The following is a 22904-nucleotide window of genomic DNA, read 5'->3' as shown; positions in this document are numbered from 1 at the left end:
TTACCCTCACTTCACCTTTTGCTTTGGCATCATGAACTCTGGCTGTCCCCAGAGCCACAGCTCACACAGTGACCACATTTACATGATGTTTTGAATTCAGAAGTAGTGTGGAGTTTACATAGCACTTTCATTTAATTCAGAACTGTTAAGTGTTGACATAATGTTTTCGAAGTTTTTTTTTTTCAGAATTAAATGGAGTTCATTTGGAATTAAATGTCTCTTGTAAGAGTGGCCAGTGTGGGTGAGAGATACTTACTGAGGATAGTGGAACTCTGTTTGCAATTCCGGTGCTGCTATCATTTCTTTAACATCTTCTGTAACAACTCAACGTGTAAAGTTCTTCCAGTTGTCATAAGACGCACAGGCCAAAGGAGTAGGTATCAGTCGCATATGACCTGCAAGTAAAAGGAGGACATTTGCGTGAGAAATGCATTAACTGACAGCAGGAAAAACAGCAATGCTTGGAAATGTGACACGAAAAAAGTAGCTCAGAATACATTGGGTTTTTTGTTTTGTTTATAAATATCGTGTTGTGAGGAGGGGCAAGATACTGGCAGCAAATCATGTGAGCTAATTTCTTGACCGACAGCGGTTTCCAGCAATCAGAGGTTGAATAGTACGCAGCCAGGGTTGCGCAGCCAGGGATTGTTTACAAACGGAGAACCGGTCTCTCAAAATGCTTCCAAGCAATATCACCGTTGCCTATAGAGCTTGAAAGTCCCGCCCCTTAGTTCCGCATTTCACGGGACCTAAGCTGACCATCTAACAACATGGTAGCGAGTAAATATCTTCCGATCTCAGTCATTACATGCACTGGGCTACAAATATGCTGTTTAAGAGGCTAGATAAAGATTATTCATGCAGACGTGTCAATGTTTTGTTCCGACGCCGTCTGCATGAAAAATGTGAAGAAACACAGCTTTCTAAAAAGTTTAGGGGTTTGTATGAAAAATTAAACAAAAATATCAGAAACAACATATGTGGAGCTCGTGGCACAATTCAAAGGGGATCGAAATATCATTTTAATACCGCAATTGGATTACATGCTACGATTTTCGGCTAAAAACGCTGTTGAGGTCCCATGAAATCAGGGGAAGTGACGTCACTTTCAAGCTCTATGCTGGGACCATAACATTTTTATTTTCTTTTTTTAGGAGGGGGGGTGTCAATGTAACCCAATTTAGATGTCTTTCCTGACAAAGTTGGTCCTTTCATCTACAAAGAAGTGCCTGCTCTCTTGCATCACACAGCATATTGGGAGATATGGGTTGCGGGGGAAAAGCTGCAGGGATGTGCTACAGTTTAAAAAAAATAGTGCTGCTGTATTGCCGCTCTGAACTGCAATGCAAAGCTTCGCATTGTGCCTTGATCACACCTGTGACACATTTTGTGTCAATTCCTAACCCCAATTCACAACACTGCAGAGAGATGCCAAAACACACTATATGCTACTGAATGAAAAAAAAAGTAGGTTATTACATAATCACTGGTACCCATCAGGAGGCAGCAGTTACGCAATTCACTAAACGCAAAAAGCTGCTTAATCTCAAGGATCTGGAATGGCAAATGCTGCACTTAAAGGATGCCCCCCCCGTCATGATAAAATGCTAATCTCCTTTATTAGAGGATATACAGCATGATGATGCTGAAGCATTTGTTATTGACCACCATCATATCGTCCACTTCCTTACAGCGATCGATCGACCATTAATTAAGGGCCAAGCTCGGTTGGGTTTCGATCCCACTCCCGCAGCAGCCACACGGTTATGAGTCGCGGGGCAGGATTGAGTTTTGAGAGGGCGCTCTCTTTCTCAGTGTCTGTCTAGACGCGGGCCCGGGAGGAGTGCTATTCACAGCCTTCTCAGCACAGCAGGGGGGCAATGTTGGATAGCTTTTGATATGCGATGCTGCTGGTGACTGGTGATGCTGACGGACCCATGCCCACTGCCATGGCCCGGCTGCAAGATTGCACTGGACCGTGGATGTGCAAGGAGTGGCAGTTCTGTCATTCAGTTTTAACTTCTAGGGGACAACCCATGGGAAAGGGGTTTCAGCCTAGAAACACATGAAACACTTTGCTCAGAGCTCCCTTTTCATGCAACCCCTGAAATGCATTTGCCGACTTGCAAAAGCATCCACATTGCAGGAAGGGAATGTGAATGGGATGGGATGGGGTGTACTTTTGTTACAGACATTGAAACGACAATCAAGGGGTTTTCGGCATCCATCATAAAAAAGGCTATTATTCTGACTACTCTCTTCTTCCTCCCCAGTTTCCATGGCAATGAAAGAGAAACACCAGAAGTCTCACATCTTCGTCAGCTTCAGCGCAACAGCTTCCAGAGTAGATGTTGAAAGATAAAATAATACAAGTTGTACTCGGATGGAGGCCTCATATGTCAAAGAAAATGAAACAATGCCAAACATATTCCTGACATCAGACATAATAGATTACCAACATTCTTGCTACGCTTGCAGAGGACATAATAATGCAAACTCTGCTAACAGAAGTTGCTGATCCATGCACACCCACCTACTGGTGGTCAGTTCCGAGGATGAACCGCTGTTTGTTAGTTAAGAAATGTCCTGCTTCTGCAAAGGACAAGTTCATAGTACATTCACTAACTGCTCCATAGGCTACCTGTTTCATGAGGATATTCACGCAATTCTGGCACCTCGTGTAGATACAGACCAAACCAAAACAACAACCTGGTGGCAACAGCCCCGCCAAGTCATATTTACAACCTACACAAGCAGCAGAGGATGCATGCGCTGCAAAACTTTCACAATTTAACAACTATTGTTGCCATTCATTGTTCTGTGTTTCTACACATTTGCAGCTAGACATAGGGGCCAGAGTGAATGCTTTTCACCTCCTCCCGTGTTCTGTCCTTCTATCCCTACAGACAAATGTTAATGTGCAAGTCCACATTGTTGTCCATGAATTGGGAGCCATAAAACAAGTCTCCCCGGCGGCCCCGCTTCACTGCAGCAGTCCCAGGGCATTCTTCAGACACAAGCCGCTGGAGAGCAGAGCAGCGCAGAGCCGAGCCTGTCCTGCCTGGCTCCTGAGCCAGGGAAGCAGCACAGCACAGGCTGAAATGAAAACAAGGGGGCGTGCACCGCGACCTCCCCCGGAATCAGCTGGCCGCCCATTGGCCGCGGCGTCACGGTTTCCAAGAAACATCACCAGAAGGGAAACCGACGGGCCTCCACCTCCATATAGGGAATAAAGCTATCCGCCCTGCACATTCACGTGCGCCAATCAGAACACACCATCTGCTTGTATTGACGTAAATAAGACAAAAACAGAGAACGCAACACCATCGCGGGTATAAAAAAAATGACGCATATTACAAAATCTGTTCAGGAAGCCTTTAAACGTTGCACTTCATTTTACAGACGGACCCCAAATCGTACACAATGAACAATTGTTGGCATAAGCTGTTGAACGCGAACGTGCGACAGACACCTTCGGAGCAAATCCCTGCACCCCCACGGAGAATGGCCGTGGGTTCCCAGTCCAGAACAGGGTGTGGCTAAAAGTCATGTTATATTTCATAACTCATCGAAAACGTCCATAGCGGCGTGTTGCACAGCAATTGGCTTAATGACGGAACTAAATCATTATCTAGATATATCAATTAAAATGTGTTGTTTTTGTATGCGCGGGTATCGGTCAACTTGAGCCCAAGGCAACGGGACTGACGCTTTAATGATGGTCTTTTATTTCATTATTTTAGCCAAGAGGGTATTAAATATGCATTCGTGTCGCATATTTCATACAGCAGATAGTCTTGGCCATGGCATTGTATCCTAATTGGTCGATACATTGTAACAACATTTTACAGTGTGTCCTCTGGCATCCTTCCGCCGCTTATTGTTGATAATACATGTTTGCCCTAAATAGCAACATTGTGTGTGAAACACATACAGTGTTAATGACCAAAAGGTATGTACAAACGGTCAGAACCATTAGGCAGACGAGTACAGTAGGTACATGATAAACCGTGGTCGATACACAGTTCAAGAAAAGTGGCGCCAAACAAAGCTAACCCATCATACACACGGCTAACCAAATCTCACGCGCACAGGGATTTCGTATGAAATCAGGCCACATCGCTGGGGAAATGAGTTCCAGTGGCGTTTCATCTTTCGACTGTTGCCGCGTTTATTGTCCATTTGTTTCTGATTGGACCGCGGAGATCACAACCTGATAGCCGGGTTGCTGTCATTTATGTCTCGGGCTGAGCAGTCTGGCATTCGGGCTGATTTGCACTGCCGAATAATTTCAACCAATGTGATATTATTCAGTCTCGGTATCGAACTGTTTTGCCAAACAACAACACAGCAATAGCAAGCTGCGGAGGCGAGGTATAGAAACCCAAATAAAGCGAATATGCGTGGCGCTGGGTCACTAATCTGAGGGATCACCAGCACACTTCCTCCAAGAACAAATAGCTGTATTACTACTGCTTTCATTGCTAAGCTTAACTAGCTGTGTTAGCTACGGGACAGGCTAGTTGGTTAGCAATACACACTAAGCGCATTTCCTTCACAATTACAACTGTTCGGTGTTATGCAGCTGCACTAAACACTATGCGTTTTGAATGCGCGCCACAGTGTTCAAGTTGAGTTGCATAGGACCACAAAGAGTCTCATATTATCACAGGACCTGCTGCAGACCGATGAACTAATGTTAGCAATTGCGAATCACAGGGTAGCGCTAGACAAATCTCCATCTTGGACCCACTCTAGAGGCAGTTCTCGTGATTCTCCATATTTGTTTTGATGTCAGTCGCACGAATCCCATGTCACAGCGGTGACTTGTTCAATTTAATAAGAAGTGCAAAGTGCTGATGATGACTAAATATTTACGGAATGGGTGACTCCCGGAAGCTCCCATAAGCTACCACAATTATACGTGGAAAAACACCTCGTCCTTGCGTCCTCCATCTTGCTTCTGAATTTGAGTTTCAATAACTGTGGCTAGCTAGCTTAGCTTGCAATCTTGGGAGCATCGGAGTTTGCATTTAACACATCCAGCGGTCAAGTTCTGTTAGGGCTGTGGTTCAAGGAATATGAGGAAATGTATTATGTGCGTCCATAACACAGTTCCGTGGAGCCAAGTCGTACTTAATGGGCCAAACAGCGACGACTTGTCCCCTTCTCTAAATTCGCACATCTCCGCAAATGTTCCTAGCAGGCTAAAGCTAGCAGACCAACAAAATAGCTAGCTAAACCTACAAACTTACAGAACCATTTCCGCCATTTTATATCTAACTTACCTCGACGTCAATGTAATTTCCAAGTAATCACAGTCCTCTGTGGGTAGTTGTGTGTCGCTGGTGATAAGAGCTTGAAATACTACACGATTAACAAGACGAGTTTGAAAGTGGCGGTCAGAGGCGGTTTTGGACGCTCTCTCACCCCGCTTACTCTGTTGGGTTTGTTGTTTCGAGGACTGAATCGAACCATGCTGCAGACGCGCCATCTGGTGGTCAGCATTAGAAGTACCTCGTGATAACAACTACATTTTACGCTGACAAACAACAGGGTGCTGGGTATGGTATTGTTTGTTTGTTAGTTATATACTTACTGCACAACATATATGAATGAACGAACAAATTACAAAGCAACAAAATACATTTAAAACGATTTATTGAACATGATTAAAGTGTCCAAAGCCATACTTGTAGTAAAACAAACTGAAAACTTGGTTATGAAGAGGTAACCCATACATATGGGTTTAGAAATGAGCTGTCTCTAAGCACACACTGAAAATAACAAATTAATATACCTTGAAAAAGAATTTAAAATAAACATAACACATTGAGTATTGAGTTTAAGAACAAGAAGGTATGATTAAGGCACACTTTACACAGATGATCTAGACAGGGTCTACCCAAAGCATAATTAAACCAAATGTGAAGTATGTCTAAAATGGATGATTTCAAAGCTATTTTGTGTTTCATCAAAACATCCACTGAACTGTGCAATCAAGCAAGTATACTTTACATTATATACATCATTATCCTGAGATAGAAAAAGACCTAAATTAATTGTCAACATGTACAAAAGTACTTAAATAAAATATTATTATATACAGACAATCTGGGGAATGGTAGCCTATTTGCTAAGCAGCACGTGGTCAACATTTGACTAGTTTTCGCTTTAAGAGATGTAAGTTTTGATTTTCTGCATGATAACCGCACAACAGATAGGGCATTTGTCAAGGGCATCCGAGCACCTCTTGCAGGTGGCCAAGTGTCCACACGGCACAAACACCATGCATGCATCACTGTCCATGCAGACTTTACACTGTTTCTCCCTCTGGAGCTTCTCTAACTTCTCCAAAGGATTCTCATCTGAAAACACACAGGAAGTAAAACGCATAAATAAATACATACATACATACATACATACATACATACATACATACATACATACATACATACATACATACATACATACATACATACATTTTCACCTTTTTAAAATAAATGCATGCTGTACATCATGAAATATTAATAGGCTACTTCAAATATTATATATTTACCATATATTACACAAATATTTATATAAAATTCATTGAGAATATTTTAATATTTTCTTTGTAAATATAATTTTAGTACCCTCATAATGAATACACCTCTGCCAATGGAACACTACAGTATACTAGACATTGAAAAGACTTTACTAGTACTAAAGTGCTACAAAAAAACAAAAACAAAGAGCCATTTGGTCATTGCTATTCTGGTATCAACAAACTTACAACAGCAGTTATGTCTTAACATACTATAAGAGACAGGGTGCTACACTTTTTTAATGTTAGTTGTTGGGCTTTGCAGCCTTTATTGAGATAGGACGTTCAAAGATGGAAACAAGAAATGAATGGGAGAGTGACGGGGAAGGACCTGGAAATGACCTCGAACCTGGGTCCCCCCAGCATAATGATACAGCCTACCCATGGAGGTAGTATAAGACCTGGAGAGAGTGAATAAGTCCCGCACCCAGTCATTTCAATGGGGAATGCTAGGCTAGTGAATTCCTCCAAAATTGAACAAATTTCTCAGCTTCCAAAATGGCGCTCATTTCCGGGACCACTTTACTCAGCCAATTACGTGACACGCTACTGACTGACGTAAGGTTGACCAGAAAGCTATATGGAAGACGGGCATTGGATGCATGGAGGTATTAGAAGCAACCACAGACCTATATAGGTCTGTGTGCCCAACCCTAAGCTCGTGCATGTGCTGAGAGCAATGGCGCACCCACCAATCATCATGAGCAAAGTGGTCCTGGATATGATGTGAATTTGTGAAAATGGCGACGAGGAAGTGCCTTGCTAATCGTCGAAGCTAACCAACCAAATCCTGACTCCCTAAAGCTAGATTCACAGTCCGCGTAACTAGGCGTAACCTCACTCATACCTCACTGGAGTCGATGGCGTGCGCTTAAAATTACGTCACACCCGCATCCGCAAGCTGGCGTGGCGCGAGGTCGTGCACGTGCACTGGCGCGTCCACCAGCAGCGAACAGGTAGTAGGCAGACAGAGCAGGAGATGTAGCCTACAGTTGCCCATAGGACAAGTCAGACATTCAGTAGCCCTATAGCAGCCGTGTTTGGCTTTCTATTTTTATACATCTCTAGAACTATCGCTGCGAGTGCAACAGATTCTGCCGTTTCTCACATGAACAGCAGAGGGCACACTTCCGAAAATGCAAGCAAAAGCCTGTAAATGGTGCTTTTGACTATGAATGGTCTGGCGCATTTTGATGGTGAGAGGTACGCACGTTAAGTATAATGACCACCAGCCCATTGAGCCACCACAGTGCTACACTCACCCTCATTGCTGCCTTGTTCTGCAGATTCGTCATCAGCAGAGTTGCTGAGAACGTCCTGAATGAGCGTCTCGACCTTGGAGTAGCCCTCTCCCGTCCGCCTCATCTTCTCCAGAATGGCCCTCTCCACCTTGACCGGGTCAAAGCCCATCTCCACCGCCCTCTGGGCGATCTCGGACTGCATAGTGTTGGTCACTGCCGATTCACAAGAGGTCAAACACAACAGTCAGGTCAAGGCAACGTTTATGTCAATTCACTGTGGAACAAGCATTACAACAATATTTGAAGCCATGATTCACAAGACACCAAAAGCACAATTTCAAACACTTGCATACTTGGACAAATTGTGTTAAAAAAAATCATTAAGCTTGAAATAATAAGTTAGAAATATGGTATTTACCTTTCTCATGTTTTGAAAATCCATTCTGGTGAGGATGTGAAGCCTGCAATGAGAGTGGATGCAAAAGAATGTTAGAATAAGCGAAATACTGTGCAGGAAATGGTCAAAAAAGGTACTGCAACTATGCTGCTCATTGAAACTGGGTTGCCTATTGCCAAATTTGATCTTTTCATGAAAGTTTACTAAGTAATAAACTAATATTTTCTAGTATGGCCCAATTACAGTCATTATTGCGGCTAAAAATGTAAATTCAAAATGGCGGACCATGGAGAAGGAACCCCTTTTTTCATGTATGAAAAGGGCAATTTTGCCAGTCATAATGAATACTTAGAAATGAAAAATGTTGATCACAAAAAAAATAATGAATACTTAGAATTTTATGGTGGTGGTAAGTATTCATGAAAAAATTAACATTAGTGAATGGGTAGCATGAATTGTGGAAATAAACAACTAAAAATCTTACACAGTGCACTTTTAAAGAAACATCAGTCATCAGTTTGCAAAACTAGGTGCACAACTTACTGAATTGCTCCTGCTGGGGTTTTGAAGTTGTATGCTGTTCACAAACTCATGACCTTTCTCTGACAAAAGGAAACTGCACCTGTTTGTTAGAAAGACGGAAAGAAAGACAGAAAGAAAGAAAGAAAGAAAGAAAGAAAGAAAGAAAGAAAGAAAGAAAGAAAGAAAGAAAGAAAGAAAGACCACAAACATCAGGATTATTGTCACCACTGAGCACTGAGAGTCAACCTGAGGTACAAGGGTCAAAGACGTACACAATTAAATTGTCATTCAGTGTAATGGATACCTTCTGCTGACTGTAACTGTAAAAAACATGACTCTTTTCATTTTATTTTTTTCCAGTGAATTCTTGAAAGTCTCGTCTGTCATCCATTCACTTGAAACAATTTAAAAATCATGTTTTTTACCGTTACAGTCAGCAGAAGGTATCCGTTACACTGAATGACAATGCCATTTTGCACGTCTTTGACCCACAAGTATCCTAGAGGAACAGTCCACCATTCTTTTATAGTATATTCTCCATTTACACCTCCCCTAGAGTCAAATAATGTTTCAGTGTATCTGCACATTTTTTATCACCAAATTTAAGACCTCTGATGATAAAAAAAGATCTCCACTCCACACGGGGCAGGGTGTTATAATATGGCTAATGTTATTACATTGCTATAAACATTATTTTCCCGGTCTCCTGTTCTTTCAGCCGTTTTCTGAGTCTGGTGATATTATTTCTTACTTAGCATGTGTCATTGCACCAGATGGTATCCAAAACTGAATGGTACAAACATGTCTCATTCAGTTCCATGCTAAGAGAAGCAACATCACCAGAATCAGAGAACAGCTGGGAAAACAGGAGGAAGGTAAAAAAAATCAATTACGCAACTCCAATGGTAATGGTAAAAAATGGTAGACTGTTCCATTAGGGGTAGGCCTGACTGGATCAACTTCCAAGCGTACCCTTTTGTATAAGTTCTCAGAAACTACTTTATATAGAAACCACTTCATATGGAAACTGGAAATGCACTCAGAGAGTGCAGACCTCCGCCAAGGAAGCTGTTTGACAGAACATGTGACTATGTTACATCCAATTTTTGCCTTTCTGCCTTTTTGTGAAGTCAGGAAGTGAAAAGTCAAAATTCACCCTATCCAGCAATGGTGAAAAATCCTATAAACGAATCCTGGATCCAGATCATGCTCCGGTTTACCACCAAAATTTAATCACTTGTTCCTTTTGACAATTTTTAACTTAACAAAATTTCATCAAAATCCGGTCATACGTTTTTGAGTCATCCTGCTGACAGACAGACAGACAAACAGACAGACAGACAGAGAGACAGACCGACCAACACGACCGAAAACATAAGGTTAAAAAAAAAAAAGCTCTTGCATTGAAGCTGTACCCGCTGCAACCCAATTGGGGCTCCATTATTATCCCTGGGGATGGGCTATGACGCAGTTTAAAGTGTGGGAAGCGGCCCTACCGTGGCTGATATGGTAGGGAACTTGTCTACTACATGGCCGACCCCAGTTCGATTCCCGAATCGGGTCCTTTGCCGGTCCTTCCCTGGCTTTCTCCCCCAACTCACTTCCTGTCTGTTCTCCACTATCCTGTCTTCAAATAACCAATAAAAACGCTTGAGCCCCCCCCCCCTTTTAAGTATGGAAAGCGCTGCTCGAGAAGAGCATAATAATTCTTACCCAGGGTAGTACTTAGCATGCTGCTCCCAGGGATCCTCACCAGGCTGCCAGCTCTTCAGGCCACCGCCACACCGGAAGCACATCACGTGGTCTGAAGTGCCTGTGTTTGTTACACATTGACATTAATTTAGTACATTCGAGATACTCAACGCAGAACTCATTCCAAAACATTGCACTTGATACGTATGCATTCACAACACTGATCACAGATCACAGTAGTGATTAACTTATTTGTCCTCAGGTGACCTAACTTGTTTTGATCTTCTGGTGATGAAACATGGGCTAACGGTTCTTTGGGGAATGTTGCTAGGCAGCAAAATGATTGGCTTATAATATTCACATTGGATGGCGACCAAAAGTTGCCTACCACTGCCTCTCTAAATTCTCCTGAAATGGATTGCTTAATATGAATTGATAGTGGCAATGTTAACGCTTAAGCAATGTTGCCCAACATTGTGTCCCTATGAATTTATTCATTTAAGTTTTTATACAGTGAGACAAAAGACAAATTGCATGCAGGCATGGAAATTAAGTCTTCTGTATACCACACAAAGACACCAAAAGCAACTAGAGCAACAAAGGCGACAGGAGGTAATTGACTTTGTATGGAGGAGCTGGCGTCAGAAGAGACAAATTTGGTCAAAAAGAAATGATTTCAGCGAGAGTTTGTAGTTAAACTTCAACGGATATTATGGCAATGAGCTATAATGCTGCACAGCGACAGCCGCCATAGCCAATTGGAATGTTGGAATGTTTGTATTCTGCTTTTTAACAGACTACAAGTGACTGTCACTTATTGCCCATGTCACTCTTGCTATGAAAACAGTCGAGCCACTCTTTGCAGCTTTTGTCTCTTCTGGTGTGTTCGTACGGTAAGAACTCTGGTGTCGCCTGTCGAGGTGGGACCTTCTACTAGCGAACTCAGGGGAACTCTGCATACTAGGATAATGCCACTTAATTTGCTGAAGACTGGAAGGAGGCACAAACTTCAGCATTACCTTTGCTGTAGAAGCCCGCCCTGGCCAGCCTCTCTGTGTCCACGGGATGTGGCCTTCCCGCGAAGCTCTCCAGCCGCTCCTCAAACGACTCCATGGGCACGCGCGGGCCACCGTCGCTCTCTAGGGACACGGCTGCGGTGGACGGCACGTTCCCCACGTCGTGACCCAGGATGAAGAAGCAGTTTGGGAAATGGCGGGAGTGTTCGCTCCAGGGCTCGTCTCCCGGCTCCCATCCGGCCAGCATGCCCCCGCAGCAGAAGCACTGCACACGGTCTGCCTCCCCCAGGTAATACAGCCCGGCCTGGGCCAGTTGCTTGGGCCTCACGGGCACCGATACGGCCCACGAGCTGCCGAAGCTCCGGAACCGGGCGTCCTCCTCGCGCATGTGGGGCATCATGGGATACGTGGACTCGTCCACCACCTCTCCCGTGCGCAGACTGAAGTCCATGGCCTCGGCCTCTTCGTCGTAGGCCGAGCCGTTGGTCAGCGGAGGGGAGAGGCCCGCGTTTCCGGTGCGGTGGACACAGTTGAGGAAAGTGCAGGAGGGGGAGGCTTGCATGTGACGGCTGACGGGCGTGTCGGCGCTGCTCCAGTTCTCCACCGTCTGCTGGCAGCTGAAGCAGCGCACCTGGTCGGCCCGGCCCGTGAAGTAGAAGCCGGCGCGGGCCAGCCGCTCGGCCGACACCTCCTTGGCGCGCGGGAAGTGCCGGAAGGAGTTGATGCGCGCACTCATGGCCGACCAGTCCATAGAGTCGTCGGTGGTCAGCTCGCCGTCGTTGCCGGCCATGGTTTTGCGACAGGGATGTGGTGGTGAGGGGTTTTAGGTCTATGCATGGGAAAGAGAGAAACGCAATTTCAGTTTTCTTGTACAACCTGTGCATATGAAGAAACTGACCATGCAACCGACTTGACTATAACACAAGATCCAACAACCATTGCAACATAAACCTCTGAAAATGTTTGACACTTGTTGTTTTTTTAGCGTTAACTTCGTTTCAATTATTGATGTTTTGTCATGCTTGGAGGGTTTGCATAAAAAAAATAGCTGCAATGTTTATTATGAATGACTATCACACGTTGGTCCCTTTAAGGGCCAAGCCCAGTCACGTGTGAGCCGTGCCTCCTACATGTGCACTGTAGGTGGAGCACAAGGCTTGTCTGATAGTTCTGCACATTCTGTTACCACTCAGACGAAGCAGGCAAGCCTTTAGCAAATTTATGATAACACAGTGCGAAATTTCATTTATCAGCAATGTTTGGGTGTTGTTTGTTTACATTTTCTGTGTTTACTTTTTGCGCAATTGTGCTGTACACGGCTGACAAATGCAGGATAGGAGGTTACATAACTTTCTAGAATGTCAACATACCAGTTTTTAAAGAGCCCATCCTCAAATTAATCAAGTGATTTGGGAACTCTTGGCGCTCCAAATTGCGCAACGTGACTTCTTCCTTATCCTAAGTTTCACAGACACACCCGTATACAAATACAATATGCATGTTTGAGATATGTAGTGTTGACATTTACAGAACTTTGGGTAAATCTTTCAGAATAGCTCAGTGTGCCACCATAACCAATACGAAAAACTGTCCCAACAAATGAGGGACAGCCGTGCGCTATGACGACTCTGAGCCAAAGTTTACCAACATGCATCACAGTGCAGAGGGCAGGCCCATAACAAAAGGGTACTTTCGGGACATTTCCATGCAGTTGACGCATTAGCCAAAACATGGTTTCCATCTTGCTTTCAGGGCCGTCCGATCTGAATGTTGCATGACTTTGCCCAATGTTTGACAACAGTGGGTGCGACTACGGACATTTGGGAAAAGACAAGCCTATGGATTGCACAAATGCTGTCTGTCTGTCTGACGTTGGGAAGATGGCTACATAACTCACCCTTCATCAAAGGTTAAACAACGTACAATATATAGCCAAGAGACTACTAGGCAATCAAATGAACGGTAGCAACGGAACACCAAATCTAGATTAGCAACTGCCAAAGGAAGACATTAATGTTGGCAAGATGCGTCAATTGCACTTTGGACTGTCTTCGTGTTTATGTCTGACGTTACTAAGCTAGCAGGCTAGAGCTAGCAAGTCACTGTAATATATCGTTGAGGATAGCATAGCAAGGAAAGTTTAAATGCCAGAACCCTTACCTTCTGCGTTATAACTAAATGTCGACGGTGTATAACACCCCGACGGGAATTAAGTCCTTTCTCTAATGTCGTCCACCCAATCTTATGATCCCACGCTCCGTAGTGGCAAGCCAGGGACCGACATTCAGCCCTTATAGGTTCCGGATGTGACGTATGGAAAACCCGAACACTGCCACTACTCGCACTTTCTTTATGCCCTACCTGTGGTCACTGGTGCTGTCCCTAGTCCCACGTCAATGAAAGAAGGCCTACGCACAGCCACAGTTCATGAATGCCCACTGACCAGAAAGAGGAAGTCGCGTTGAAATACAAAAATGTCCCTTTACAAATGTTCTGTGCATGTCTGACTCATCCTTTGAAATTGTATCCGTTCACTAAACTAGTCAAAAAGGCCAATCCATGAAGGATATGCCATGGGGACTTGTACCTGCCACTAGTGATGGGCCAATGAAGCTTTGTTGAAGCTCTGAACCATTAGGCACATTGCTTCAAAAAATGGGTTAGTACTTGAAGCTTCAGTAACAGGGCCCTCTCCTGGTGAAAAGTCATGTTTGCAATTAAACGGGCTCAATTCGATAAGATGAGATGTTGTGCCCTCATCATCTGCGACATTACCCCCAATATTGGACTGCTCTCATACTTTTGCACACACTAACTTCCAGACATTTGACATTTTGGGCTACTGATGAGGCAGTTGAGGTAGACGACATTACAAAGGCTACGATGCCACATTTATTTATTTATTAATTTATTATTAGGCTATTTTTTGGGCGATCAGAATAAAATGTTGCTGAACATTAATGTCTTCTCCTTGTTGTGTTCATAACGTATGATGATGATGTCTACTTGTTTATCAAGTGGGACTTATGGGCCTAATGGCAGTCAATAAAATATCTATTCTCTCCACTGCAACCTGGCAGACGGCTCTGCAACAGTCCAAACACATTTGCGCGCGCCTGCTGGTTCGTGTGGCAGCGCGAAACACTGCAGCTTCTTTCGGAAAACTGAACCAGTTTACTGTTTCATACGTCATATATCACGTGGTTTTTCCGTACTGAAGCAAACTTCGGAACAGTGGTTTAATGGTTTTCACAGTTGATGGTTTGAAACACGTTCCGGCGCGCTTGTGCCAGACTACCATCACTACCTGCCACCACATGCCTAGAAATGCATTTAATCCCATCATTGTAAACCAACAAGAATGGTCCACAACCACTCAACAACTGAGTTGACACTTGACATTATCAACTAGTGAAAGAACCAATCAGTGGCCATAAGGGTTGTGAAGGTTGGCCATATGAACCACCGTAGGAAGTGTTGAAATTGTCATACAGTACGAGACATGGTTGGATTTAAAATATCTCAGCCTTCCTCTGTCCTTAAGCCTTGTGCCTCAAGGTTCATCGACATTATTGAAAAGGTGACAGGACGAGGACAGAGGACATAGTGTAACGGAGGCTCTAGCAGAGTTGGTGTGGAACATTGGTAAACCTTCCTCCCAAAGCCTCATACAGTGTCGATGCCGTTGGACCGGGAGACTAATCTCTTGGTCCAGCGGTATCGTGTGTCTCCCATTGTCGGGCCGTTGTAGTTGACGAGGTCGCAGGTTCGATCCCCGAGGAGGATGAACAGGTGCAAGATGACCTCCGTCACAATAACAGACTGCACAGGGTTATTGAATCCTGCACCCCCTCTCCCAATTCCTTCTTTGATTTGTCCACAGGATGATAGGGTCAAAAATGAGGCAGGACACCAGAGGAGAAATGAACTGAAGGTTAGATGTTGAGAGGTCCAGACAGTCTCTCCACACTTTGATGCCTGATCAAGAATATTGGTAACATGTTAAATCTTGTTCCAGGGTTTACTGCTTTTTTAAAGGGCTTTTTTTGTCTGAACTGCATATAGGACAGTCGACAGTATAGGCCTATGACAGGAAGAAAGTGGGAGAGAGAGCTGTGGCATGGCTGGCAAAGGACCTAGGCCAGGATTGGGGATGAGGGGGTGCAGTGACCAAAAAGTGCCAAACAAACAGATCCAAATAGCCTTTGAAGAGAGAAACACTTGATGAGCCAGAGGGTAGGGCCTAACTTCTGACGAAGAGTCCTAAAATCAGGCATCAGTCACCCAAGTTTGCTATCCTCAAATGTTGCTGAGTGGATCAAAGTCACATTAAACCAATGTGCACAACTGAAATTCAACCTTACTGTCTAGTTTGTATTGTGGGCAAGGAAGGGAACATTCTGAGCAATTTGACTCTTCAAGTTTATTGTGGAGGACTTCCCTTCTAGTTTTCCCACTTCCCTTTAACCGTAAGATATCCTTTAGACATTGTCTAGATCAGGGATGTCAAACATAAGGCCCGGGAGGCGAGTGTGGGCCACCAGATGGTTTAACATAGCCTGATTATCATTGACTTTCAAATCTCTTCGAGGCTTGTGGTAGGAACGCTGAAGGTATTGCGTCACCACAAGGAGGGCATGGCCTGGCTAGGTTTAATATGGCTCCAGACCAGAATTGTAGAGGGGAAAAAATCACAATGTCAAGTAAATAAAATAAGTTCTGCAGGAAGCTCACATTCCAGGTTTTCAATACTTGAGAACAAATTTCCCTTTTTTTGCTCGCCATTTAGTTTCAACAATAGTTCCCCTGCTATTTCAGCAAATTACCCTTGAAATTGTGATTTTGTGAAATATTGAATAAAACTTATTGTCAATGATGCACACTTTGAGGACACAACAAGTAACAAGTAAAAAAAAAATCATCAGACCCAGTTTTGTCTCGTCAGATGTTGCTGAGATCAGGGAAGCGACCCCATCTACCATTATTCACGTTTGCACGCAGGGTTAACCTCTCAACTTGTGTTATTTTGAAACATGGTATAGAAGGCTGCAGTTTGGGGACACATAAAAGAGATGATTTGGCTTTTCATATTTAGCTGGCAATGAATCATAATGCATCTATCTTTTTGTATTTAAGTCTCTTTCTTTTCAATTTCTTCTCTTTTATTTTTAACGTTTACAATGTTGTCCTGGCCCTGTTATACATTTCCTGTCACTGGGAAGGAAGCAAGGATATTGTTGTGCTCAAGATGTAGAGAAAACATGTATGTGGACCCAAATACTACAGTTCAAAAGACACCAAGCACAAGGATTTTCTGAGATCAGTCAGTGGAAAGGCAATGACCACCAAACCATAATGTCTTACTAAAGGCAAATGCCATACTAATAAAGTATTTTAAAGGACTACAGTGTACCACTGGTGGACAGGTGTGCATGAGGTAGGCCTATTGACTATTTATTGTTTCAAATGTCATTATGTATTTACTGTAAACTGTAGCCTACATGCACTGTAAGTAGACCTTGTGACAAAAACTACTTAGCCTACATTAATTGGGACCATGTAGGCTCATTTAGGCGTATTTGTTTAAGGGTTATACTTTTTGAATTATTAATGATTTCACACAGACTAATGGGCCTGCACTTAGCAGGTTCCCCCTCCTCCCCCTCCTGGACATTCATGTATGGATAGCAACTAAATATGCCTCTATGACGCGAGAAATTGTTACATTCTACTGTAACGACACTCAAGATCAACTCAGGAGGGACAGGCGGTGCCACCGACCGGCCAGCCATGCGTTTAAGACTGCGCCACCTTTTCCAACGCATGTGGAAACGCAGCAACAACCATGGCCCTCAGTGCACCGAGTTCATTAAGGACATCCGTCAACTACAAAGCAACGGCTTCTATAGGGTCTACCTCGGCGAGACAGAGATTCCAGAATACCTTATTACAGGGGAAATCACTTCGGCGAGTATACATGATGAGAACAGAAGGCACACATGGAGCGTCATTCACGCGGGGGGCGTGAGAGGGTGGGTTCCTTGGAACTACAAGTTGCTGTTCCATCTGAACTCCAGAAGTCTTGAACCATCTGAAGATATTTTTCAAGAATTTTGCGTCACCTTAGCCGAAAGCTATGGCAGATGCGCTGTTGTTGTGGATCCGCAAAGCTGGAGGACGCCACGGCGTTATCCCTCTACAGGTACCGGTCACAACCCTCCATCATCCCCCATCGATTTACTGCCGATGAGATGCTGCCCTAAGGTGGCAGAGGAGTTCGGGCACAAGATGATCCAGCTTCCTTTCCAGTGCGCACATCTCAATCCTCTCAACAGTGCTTGGTCAACAGTGAAATGGTTTGCTGTTAACAACCGGGGGAAATACTCTGAAGCCATATACGACCGAGACACAGTACAGAAGTACATATTCTGCACCGAATTGATCGATGGTTCCTTGCGCAAGATGACAAAAAGGAAATGGGAGGAGGCCATGTCCAGAGTGTGGAAGAATGAAAACTATTACATGGGGGAGAAAAATCGGTAACTCTCTTAAACTCCACCCGATCATGAACCTTGTGTACTTTGTCATTTTGTACGTCTTTCCCACATCCTACACCAAGCACGTCTGCGCCTCCTAACATAAACGCACACTGACTGAGGTATTTTGTAAGCAAAATTTGATAAGTGCCCGTTTCGAACAGCTCCTTTACATCCCTAACAATATGAATAGAATGCTTTACCAGCATTCAATTCAAGTGATGAATTGTCAGTTATGTGGACTTTCCAGTCTCACCATATCCCATCTCAAATTGAATTGACTGCCACAAGGGGAAAAATCTGTAAGATTTACAATATACTGTATTTAATATTCATGCATACCTGTTTACATTTCAAGCAAAACACCTCAATGATGTACATTTATTTAACTGCAGCAATAGACATCTGGATTTCCCTAAACACATTATTCTTCCAAAACACACAGCACAGCTGTTTAACACGATGGGCCTCTGTGGAAATCATCTTGACATTGTAAAATATTTGTTCTAATATGCCATTACGGTCTACTTTGGAAAAACAGCTTTCACTTTCCTGACCACATGAAAATAATGGTCCATGGGTACAACAGACTCATTTACTTTTATTTTATTTACATTTTGGTCAAAGCAAGTAAAACATGTCCACAAACTGGTCAATACAAAGAACATATTATTAATCCATGTTTTAAACATATCCAAGAGCCAAAAGCTATACTGCAAAACATATCTACAGACATAGTTAGGACTTACAATAGACAAAAAATCCAAAATACTTAAAACAATGCCTAAGTACAAACAACTAAATTAAGTACACTCTCTTTAAAAGAAGCTCAAGTTCATATCCAAACTTTTCAGGCAAAAAAAAAAAATCATGGAGCGGCTGACACATTAAGGTCGACATCTTAGTTTCAAATCTGGATTTAGGGTTCTTTTTTTTTGCTCATCTGTATCACTCCTATGGTCAAATACAAGTAGCAAAGTCCTTCCTCAGCGCATGGCACCTTGTGACAAAGCGGCATGGGATGCTACTGTGGTCACTGGGCCCCCTGCACAGCCTCATACCTCCCCATGAGTTGAGACGATGAGATGATGGGCTCAACCCTCCACAATCCTCTGCAGTAGCGTTCTCATGCCTCCTTTGGCGAGCTGCACAGGGGTCTTCTCCTCCTTGTTCTCGATGTAAATGCTGGCTCCATGCTCCACCAACAGCTTGGCAGCCTCCACCCGCTCTTCATCACACGCCAAGTGCCTTCACAAACACAGGATGGTATATAAAAAAACAAAAACAATGCATTATAGGGTAGCATATGGGTATATGGGCAGTCATGGGTAAGTGATTAGGGCGTCAGACTTGTAGCCCAAAGGTTGCCGGTTCGACTCCCGACCCGCCATGTTGGTAGGGGGAGTAATTAACCAGTGCTCTCCCCCATCCTCCTCCATGACTGAGGTACCCTGAGCATGGTACCGTCCCACCGCACTGCTTCCCAGGGGCGCCATTGGGGGCTGCCCCCTTGCACGGGTGAGGCATAAATGCAATTTCGTTGTGTGCAGTGTGCAGTGAACACTTGTGTGCTGTGGAGTGCTGTCACAATGACAATGGAAATTGGAGTTTCCCAGTTGGGCTTTCACTTGACTTCACACTTGGCTGATGCTTTTATCCAAAGTAGAAAGACTGGAAGTCCGCACACTGTAGCTCCGCTTTCAAAGTTTATTCAGGTCATTAAACCTTCAAAGCAGAGCTCCAATGTGCAGACTTCTACTCTTTCTACCACCATTAGATACGCCTTTGTCCTGCACCTGGCCTCAGCGAGGTGGGATGTGTGGGATCTTACTCTTATAAAGCTTTTATCCAAAGTGACTTATATTTAGGTACAGTTATATGGGTTACTAACCTGCTCTTATCATACTCTTGTTTTAACATCATTCAGTAGAAAGCTATGGAGTGGTTACATTCAAATACGATAACTGGTGGAGAGAGAGGAACTCTGCCATAACCGAGTTACAGGCTCTATCAATCTGGGTTAGCTTCCGTGCTCAACTTGACCACTTCAGCCATTACCTGCTGGTTAGGGTGGACTAGAACCTACAACCCTCTGATCGCAAAACCAACTGCATAACATAAAACCATGGTGGCTGCCCAAAAACAGCACAAAAAGGTAAAAGGTCAACTGTAAACAAACGGAAAACAGTAACTCTTGCAACATGCTTATGAGGCGCAAGAGGTTTACTTACAAGGCAGTGTTTCCTTCCGAATCTTGAATGTTTGTAGAAGCGCTTTGTTCAAGCAGAAGCTGAATCAGCCGATAGTTTCCTTTGGCTGACGCTCTGTGCAAAGGAGTGGATTCCAGCTTATCCGTGGCATTGGGGTCTGCACCATTTTCCAGCAATAGCCGAGCTATCTGTTAATCGGTAAATAAACAAAAGTCAAATCGGTTACATGTTTAATCAAACCATGCACACATACAGCACTTGCTTGCTGTATACATTTTGAAAATGACAGGGTCTATCCATTTGTATACCATCAGCTCCTTTTTTCAATGAAGTATCAGAACAATTCAAAATTGGCAGTCGTAGGCTACGTGTATGCCTGTAAAATGAGACAATGTCGCTCTTGTACACTGTGAGGCCTACAAATATGCAAATGACAAGGCCAGTAAAATACAAACATACGTCATATCTATTCTTTGATGCGGCGTAGTGCAGAGGTGTGCATCCATTCTGGTTGACAGAGTTCAGCTGGGCCCCCTTTGCTATCAGGAACTGCACTATTACATCTCGACCTGCAGAGGCAGCGATGTGAAGAGGAGTCCAGCCAGCCTAAAGAACAACAGAGTGGATATCACCCATACATCATAGCATCAGAGGAACTGAAGTTTTGCTATAGAACTAGTCCAAAATTAGTGAGTCCAGCTGTTTGAAAACACACTAACTAAGTTACTTCCACTACCACATTAGCCACATTACCAAGGTGGTTTTATGAGACTCACATCATCTTGAATGTTGACTTCGACACCGAGATCCAACAGAAATGATACAATGTCTGTGTGGCCAGCCGAGCAGGCCCAGTGAAGTGCAGTTCTTTGATCCTGAGGGAGAGCAGAAGAATAATATTGAACTGAAACAATTCGTTTCACAGCTGTCTGTAACATACATTTCAGTCTCCATGAAACACCAACCACCTGGGCTGAGCTTGTTTGAAAACGTGTTGCTGCAGTGTATCAAATGGTAGAGCAAATTTGCCTTTTGAAATAGAAACAGGCTGCATTATCTGATAACAACGTTACCTGATCCGTTTTAGTGGCCAACGATTTATCGGAAAGGATGCATTTCTTTAATTCATCAAACTTGCCAGAATAGGCAAAATTACATATTTCTACATTAGATACGGAACCTTCCATGACCGACACTTCAACTAATTTATGACATTAAACTAGTCATACATGAAAAGAATATAAATGATGGCTAGCTATCTTGGATGACTTGCTCGAAAACTCTCGTCGGAAAAAACAGTTGCTGGACAGTGACGTTATATCCGGTGTAAAGCAAATTCAAAAATGTAATTTCTGAACCACATCTTATCTGTTTCTTTTTGTTCCGTTTGTATTTGGACGTTATACACTAAATATAAGACATCTTGAAAATACACATAATTTCACACACAATCGTCTCTCCCACGTTGTTTTTCTAAAGCGGAACGGTCGAAATGGTCATTATGCAGGGGGAAGGAACACTGTGACGTACAAGGCTCTTGGAAAAGTGTGAGAGGGAGGAATATCCACAGTTTCATCTTTCTAGGTTTGTAAGTATTTTGAGTCTCATAACAGCGATACCGTAGTTGTTTGGTGATTCTTTTAATACTGAATAATTGTTGATATGAAAGACAAGAACAACATTTAAAAAAGGAGATCTGTTTTGTGTTCTTTGTGACAACAGGGGGTGTTCTTGGGAACAGATGCTATCAAACCCTGTAGCATGAACGTCGAATCGTGAATCTTGCCAAATACATGTAATCACAAGTTATCTGAAAATACTGATAAGTTTACATTCAAGACTGACACCGCCTTCCACATGGCCTCGACCGTTGTAAGTAAACAAAAACTGTGATCACCCTTCGACTCCACTCTCTGCCTTTACAAACAATAACCCAATTTCCCTCTACAATGCTGTCTCTGGAAAAGCTAATTGATCCGTGTGTGTGTGTATCTGAAGGATTTCAGGACTCACGCGGACCAATCCTGCAGATATTCAGAAGAGTTTGTGAACATCTATTATGACTGCATGGATAAGAAGAGAAGGGTATGCCTTATGCTTACTGTGTTTCTGTACAATTGTCTGTATTTTTAGGACCTGTATTTACTTTCTCACCTCTCATGTGTTTCATGGCAAAGCATCTGACCAGGCTGTACTTGGACAAAGCCACCTTGGTATGGAATGGCAATGCAGTCTCGGGACAAGATGCCCTTGGAGACTTCTTTGAATCCCTTCCATCAAGTGAATTCCAAGTGCACACACTGGACTGTCAACCAGTTCATGGTATGCGATTCTAAGTCACTGCAATCCAAGCTCACAGAATGTTTACATCAGTCAGATGCGCTAGATTGGTCCCTTTTTTAAAAACTTACCCCTGCTGTTTTTTCTTTTCTTACAGAGCAAGCGACACAAGGCCAAACAACTTTGCTGGTAATAACCGCAGGTTCAGTGAAGTTTGATGGAAACAAACAGCGATACTTCAATCAAAACTTTTTGTTGACTGCACAGGCATCGCCTAACAGTGATCAGCCTGTCTGGAAAATTGCCAGTGACTGTTTCCGGTTCCAAGATTGGGCCAGCTGAAGTAGTGATGTGGTTGTTGTGTGTTTGATATGATTTTAAGTGTAAATAAACATTTTTTTTCCAAGTGAAGGGCTATTTTTTT

The 22904-nt window shown here is 43.5% G+C and overlaps 5 protein-coding genes across 7 annotated transcripts in view; 2 read left to right on the top strand and 3 right to left on the bottom strand.

Moving 5' to 3' along the window:
• Positions 1-5457, bottom strand: part of stag2b (STAG2 cohesin complex component b) — a 44849-nt gene extending 39392 nt beyond the window's left edge. For all 3 annotated transcript variants that reach the window (XM_063189837.1, XM_063189835.1, XM_063189836.1), the window contains exons 1-2: positions 5289-5457; positions 257-395 (exon numbers count right to left, since the gene is read on the bottom strand). In XM_063189837.1, coding sequence (XP_063045907.1) covers positions 257-300 — 44 coding nt within the window. In that variant the 5' untranslated portion in view covers positions 301-395; positions 5289-5457. The remainder of the gene's footprint in view (positions 1-256; positions 396-5288) is intronic.
• Positions 5458-5644: 187 nt separating this feature from the next.
• Positions 5645-13694, bottom strand: xiap (X-linked inhibitor of apoptosis). Its single transcript, XM_063190258.1, has 7 exons — positions 13615-13694; positions 11458-12283; positions 10460-10559; positions 8768-8846; positions 8246-8288; positions 7849-8040; positions 5645-6368 (listed from the first exon to the last, which is right to left on the bottom strand). Exons 2-7 carry the CDS (start codon positions 12242-12244, stop codon positions 6175-6177), a joined length of 1395 nt encoding a protein of 464 aa, XP_063046328.1. The 5' UTR covers positions 12245-12283; positions 13615-13694; the 3' UTR covers positions 5645-6174.
• A 3503-nt stretch (positions 13695-17197) lies between these two features.
• LOC134439718 (uncharacterized protein C21orf140 homolog) lies at positions 17198-18024 on the top strand. The gene has a single exon (XM_063189624.1). The coding sequence runs from the start codon at positions 17245-17247 to the stop codon at positions 17995-17997; it is 753 nt and encodes a 250-aa protein (XP_063045694.1). The 5' UTR covers positions 17198-17244; the 3' UTR covers positions 17998-18024.
• Positions 18025-18581: 557 nt separating this feature from the next.
• Positions 18582-21391, bottom strand: psmd10 (proteasome 26S subunit, non-ATPase 10). Its single transcript, XM_063189607.1, has 5 exons — positions 21274-21391; positions 20977-21075; positions 20660-20806; positions 20222-20388; positions 18582-19238 (listed from the first exon to the last, which is right to left on the bottom strand). The coding sequence occupies exons 1-5, from the start codon at positions 21385-21387 to the stop codon at positions 19085-19087; spliced, it is 681 nt and encodes a 226-aa protein (XP_063045677.1). The 5' UTR covers positions 21388-21391; the 3' UTR covers positions 18582-19084.
• A 316-nt stretch (positions 21392-21707) lies between these two features.
• Positions 21708-22886, top strand: nxt2 (nuclear transport factor 2-like export factor 2). The gene is made up of 5 exons (XM_063189608.1): positions 21708-21788; positions 21923-22072; positions 22199-22285; positions 22378-22522; positions 22638-22886. Exons 2-5 carry the CDS (start codon positions 22058-22060, stop codon positions 22820-22822), a joined length of 432 nt encoding a protein of 143 aa, XP_063045678.1. The 5' UTR covers positions 21708-21788; positions 21923-22057; the 3' UTR covers positions 22823-22886.
• The last annotated feature ends 18 nt before the right edge of the window (positions 22887-22904 follow it).

This window comes from Engraulis encrasicolus, chromosome 23 (genome assembly GCF_034702125.1).
Source record: "Engraulis encrasicolus isolate BLACKSEA-1 chromosome 23, IST_EnEncr_1.0, whole genome shotgun sequence".
Lineage (NCBI taxonomy): Eukaryota > Metazoa > Chordata > Actinopteri > Clupeiformes > Engraulidae > Engraulis > Engraulis encrasicolus.
The sequence above is the reverse complement of the archived record's forward strand: the minus strand, read 5'-3'. Positions and strand labels throughout refer to the sequence as shown.